Genomic DNA, 5,492 nt, shown 5'->3' with positions numbered 1-5,492 from the left:
TCAAAAAAAAAAAAAAAAAGCAACTTTGAAACTATCATCTGCCTTTTGCTTCATATTTTTGCTTTCTTCAGCTCTTCTCTACCTATAAAGCCAAGCTCCTCTGCTCAGCTCATTGGAACACTCACTCTATTTCATAGATTCTAGAACTGCCAATGAAAGCCAAACAGAGTTTTAAACTACATTTTTTGTAATTTTGTCTTTTGACAGCACATGTATAGGAACAGTAAGGAAGCTAGTGGGCTAGGGTGGAATAGAGGGCAGGCAATTCACAGAAAATGAGATAGAAAGGTACTGTGTTTCCCTGAAAATAAGACACTGTCTTATATTTATTTTTTCTCAAGAAGACACAATAGGGCTTATTTTCAGGGGATGTCTTATTTTTATTAAGTATGATACAACAATCTACATTTATTCAAATACAGTTAAGTCATCTTCTTTTGGAACCTGACAGGGGGCGCCAACTTTGTTGTTGGGGCTGGTGCTAGTGATAAGTGAACTCCTTTCCCCTGGCCATTCGTGCACAATAGGATGCTTGCAACGGCAGTTACTACGCACCCACGCAAGTGTGAATGGCACAGAGAAAGGAGCTATGGCAGATAAAAGGTATTCCAGTCTTCCTTACCACTCTGAACCAAAATGCATGGCATGGTATATCTATCTATGCAGATATGCTGCATAGCCACACCCATCACTAGGTCTTATTATCAGGGTAGGGCTTATATTTAACAAATGCATAGAAATCCTGCTAGGGCTTATTTTTTGGTAGGTCTTATTTTCGGGGAAACATGGTATCAGTAAAGCAGAGTGAACAGTGTCTCATAGGCCATGGTAGGAGCTTTGCCCTGGGAGAAATGAAAGTCTGTGACTGACAGGTTACACAGCAAATAGATTTGGAACTAAAAGACTGATTGCCTGATTTGAATGCCACTGTCCTTTCCATTAAATAGCAAATTTTATTTTTTTTTACCACAGAGCCAGTCAGAGTATGGAAGATGGGGGGCTACGTTGATTGGGTTTTTAGGTTTTCTTATCTTAAATTTTTTTAATAAAAAAATTAAGTGCCATACATGGAACGCAACTCAAAAGCATTTGAAGACTTTCAAGTATAGAGAAAGCCTCCTTCCCACCTCTGCTCCCACCCTCCCACCTCCCTTCCCTTACCACTAGTCTTTTGTGTAGCTTGGAAGGATTTGGGTTTCAAGATGACATTCAATTGCCAATATTTACTTAGAGTGTGAAGGAACTCACAAACTAAGATGCCATTTCTCCTTTCTCAGAGTCTATTGTCTAAAGATACAAAAGGTCTTAAGGTTTTATTTACAAATATAAGATAAACTTAGGCCCCAAGATAAATGAGGATAGGCTAGGCATGATACTTTACACCTAAAATACCAGCATTTCAGAAGGCTGAGGCAGGAGGATCACTTGAGCTCAGGAGTTTGAGATCAGCCAGGGCAAGAGACAGACTCTATCTCTACCAGAAACAGACAAAATTAGCCAGTTGTGGTAGAGGTACCTGTCTCAGCTACTCCTACTTGGGAGGCTGAGGCAAGAGGATTGCTTGAACCTAGGAGTTTGAGGATGCTATGAGCTATGATGATGCCACTGCACTCTATCCAGGGCAACAGAGTGAGACCCTGTCTCAAAAATAAATAAATAAGTGCTTTTCGATTCTAAAATTGAAATTTACATCATCTTTAATATTTCTTAAGAGTTACAGAAGGCATAAAAGTCAGTGTGTTTGGTGGCATTCTGAAGTGATTTTCTATTCCAAATATGAAAACTCCCTAAAATGGCTTGGCGTTCTTCAGTAGTCTACCCCTGTTAAATGAAAAACAGTAAATTATAGCCAGGCGTTGCGGTGGGCGCCTGTAGTCCCAGCTACGTGGGAGGCTGAGGCAAGAGAATCGCTTAAGCCCAAGAGTTTGAGGTTACTGTGAGCTGTGACACCACAGTACTTTACCCAGGGTGACAGCTTGACACCGTATCTCAAAACAAGAAAGAAAAAAACAGTAAATTATAAGGAACTGTCTTAAGTCATTTTAGGAAATCTATGTAAAAAAATAACTAAATGATGTTTCAGGTGTGTCTTTTGAATTTTGTACCATGCAAATATATTATCTATTGAAAATACACATATTTTTTTAAATGAGGTTATAATTTTTTTTTTTTTAGAGACATTGTCTCACTTTATGACCCTCAGTAGAGTGCTGTGGCATCACAGCTCACAAGCAACCTCCAGCTCTTGGGCTTAGGCGATCCTCTTGCCTCAGCCTCCCAAGTAGCTGGGACTACAGGTGCCCACCACAGCGCCTGGCTATTTTTTTGTTGCAGTTTGCTGGGGCCAGGTTCGAACCCGCCACCCTCAGTATATAGGGCAGGTGCCCTACTCACTGAGCCACAGGCGCTGCCTGAGTTCTGGATTTTTAAAACAGATTGAAGGTATGTGGAGGGGAATAGGGCTCCTGCCTACAGTCACTGAAAGGAAGAAAGCTGGGATGTGTAAGAAAGGATTCCAAGGCAGAAGGCAGGAATCCCAGGATTTTAATACTGGATCCAGTACTAATACAGGATTTTAATACTTAATACTCTTCGATGACTAGTGTGGAACTTTGAGCCAGTGATTTCTCCCCATAGGTCTCAAATCTTCTGCCAAAGGAGAATGACCTATCTCCCTACCTTGCCACTCTGTGAGATGAACCAGAGCCCTTACCTTTTTTCCCTGATGACCTCCTACTCATGCCTGGAGCATCAATCCAAATGTCACCTCCTCCGTGCAGCCTTTCTAGACTTTCCAGTCAAACGGAGTCAATAGCTCCATCTTCTGGATTTCAAAGAGAAACATGTCGGTAGCATTCTTCTTGTTTCCTTGCATTGTCCTATGTCCTACGGTTTCTCCCAGAGCCAGGAAGATGTCATAGAGAAGTTCCCCCAGTTAACGACTACTAACAGTTCAGTAAATACTTGCATAATAAAGGGTGAATGACTGATACAAGTTACTTGGCCCGTATTTGTACACGCTTCTTACGTGATTCTGCAAAAACTATACATTTTCCAGTAACAAATGGTCCTGGGATGTAAAATGATACGCAAACAATCCAAACATTTAGTGTTATTTTGATGAAACGTATTTTTTCAGTTCCGCTGGGGTGTCTTTTTTTTTTCCCTCCCCTCATGGGAGGCGGATTCTCCCTACGTGCCCAGGCTAACCTCCTACCTCTGGTCTAAGCAATCTTCCCACCTTAGCCTCCTGAGTAGCTGGGGCCACCCGGCCGGGCGTGACTGTCTTTTTCTAAAAGAAAACGTGGCGTCTTGCCCAGTTTAGGGAGCTACAACTCCCTGACTTGTTTTACTTTCTAGCTAGTACCTGGCTCTTTTAAAGAGCCTTAAAATGCTCAACAGATGTCTGCTGAAGGAATGAATGGTCTATTTAAGAATTTAAATGATGCAAGGCAAACTCAAGCCTCCATGAGTTCTCCTCAGGACTAGACGGAAATATTTATGTGGGATCCAGACGAGGAAAACAAGGAGCGAGAGTGGACGGCAAAGGACACTCCTGCGCGGCTCCAGACGGGTTCGTGTGTTTTCACATTTTTCTTTCAGAAATCACCAAATTGTTAACGGTGATGATGTAGAGATAGCTGAGATGTGAGGTAAATGTTCGGAGTTGCCCCCACTCGCTTTTCTGTGCTTTCTAAACATTTTTCCACAGCCGTGTTTTCGCTCTGCGGCCTCAGGTCCTTTCCCAGCGAGCGCGCGTCAAGCACCGCATTGGTCTCCAGCCTTAGCCTGGCGAGAGTTCAAAAAACGAGCAAGCAGCCCTGATCCCGGCACGCGGACATTTTAGCCAGTGGACAGGAAGCGCCAGGGTTCCTGTCAGCCCAGCGGCTCCCTGAAGAGCCAGGCCGGCAGGACCAGACGACGCCGGAACCCGGAGCCTGGGGCATACGCGCGGCGGAGCGGAATGGCTGACGTAGAGGAGGAAGTCGATGGGACTGACGCAGCTGGGGGAATTTTGCCTTGATGGCACTTTCCTGTCCATGACTCCGCCCCTGCCAGAGGGGCTCGGCTCCGGGATTCAAGATGGAGTCGCTGAGTAGAGCTGGGCAGGAGATGAGCCTGGCGGCCCTGAAGCAACATGATCCCTACATCACCAGCATCGCAGACCTCACGGGCCAGGTCGCTCTGTACACTTTCTGCCCCAAGGCCAACCAGTGGGTGAGTGCGGCCTGGCCGCAGAGGACGTCCATCCGACCGCTACGTCCTCTTAAAGGGGCCGCGCAGGCTGCCTGGAGTTGAGGGGTGGGGGGGAGAAGTAGGAGGCCAAAGACTGGCGAAGAACCAGGCTGGAGCCTAATGGGAGTCGAGGGTGCTCGGGAGTGGGGGATAGAAATGAGAGAAGTAGGCCGGAGGCATCCCACGAAAGAGCTGATGGAGGGGAGGAATGAAGCAAGATCAGTCCATTAGGGTTGGGTCGGGAGATGTGGGCTACCTGCCGTCTTTGCTAATGCGTTTGAGAATATGAGACCGACGGGGTCAGAAAGATATTCGAAACCTTATGTTTGAGGCTTTGAGAGTTATTAGATAAACTGCATATACATGATCTATAAGATAAACACTCCTCCTCTCCCCCCAACGGACATAAATGAGAAGCCCCTTCGCAGAGGTCATTTGGATTTAAAGCTTGAAATTTAGTTAGTTACAATTCTTGGAAGGGAGGGGGTTGGGTGGGTCCAGCTTTAATCGAACTACGCTATATTTCCAGACTTTCAGAAAAGATTTAAAGGCACTTAGGAAAAGGGCTTCCATGTTATTTGGATTCCCCGAAGACGTTTTACAGAGAAGAGAGACCCTGTAAACGTGTTCTGTTCCATCTGTGATGCTGGTTATGTCACCTTTGAATGTTCCCATCAGACTAAATACTTTTTGGCTTTTGTGCACGTGACAGTGTCTGAAAAGTTACGTTAAGTCTTTTCTCTGACTGTTTAGCCCCTTCTTGAAGCTTCCTTAGTTGTTTAAATAACATAACTTTCCATTTTCTTGTAATTGACCCTTCCTAATTGTCTAGTTATAGCTTTTATACTTAGAAGGTAATCCGTACACGTTTGTTGGGTTGAACAATGACTGTGGTTCACATTTCAGTAAGAAATGAAATCTTTGACAAAACTCTTAAAAATTATTGTGATATGTCCTTTGCAGTATAATACGTATACATGGCTTATACTTATCAGTAATTTGTGAAAATTATTTGAAATGTATTATTTAAATAGTTAATTCAGATGAAGAATTTTTATAATCATCTTTTCCTTCACCTGGAAGAGAAGGAAATATGGGAAGCCACAAAGAATAAAATTATAGATTGTTTTATAAATGTAGCTATTTTAGACATTGACTTAGGTTGAAATTTCCTGATTCATTTTTCTTTCCTATATAAATTTCTGAAATAGGAATGTTAGAATTTTTAATTGTAGAGTTCTGGTTTTTTTTTTTTT

At 43.4% G+C, this 5,492-nt stretch overlaps 1 protein-coding gene across 1 annotated transcript in view; it reads left to right on the top strand.

The window, feature by feature from the left end:
• Positions 1–3,973: 3,973 nt before the first annotated feature.
• DCP1A (decapping mRNA 1A) overlaps positions 3,974–5,492 on the top strand; it is a 60,965-nt gene continuing 59,446 nt past the window's right edge. The window contains exon 1 of the mRNA XM_003789388.3: positions 3,974–4,218. Coding sequence (XP_003789436.1) covers positions 4,084–4,218 — 135 coding nt within the window. The 5' untranslated portion in view covers positions 3,974–4,083. The remainder of the gene's footprint in view (positions 4,219–5,492) is intronic.

Source organism: Otolemur garnettii, unplaced genomic scaffold (assembly GCF_000181295.1).
Source record: "Otolemur garnettii isolate 467f Iridium unplaced genomic scaffold, OtoGar3 scaffold00032, whole genome shotgun sequence".
Lineage (NCBI taxonomy): Eukaryota > Metazoa > Chordata > Mammalia > Primates > Galagidae > Otolemur > Otolemur garnettii.
The sequence above is the reverse complement of the archived record's forward strand: the minus strand, read 5'-3'. Positions and strand labels throughout refer to the sequence as shown.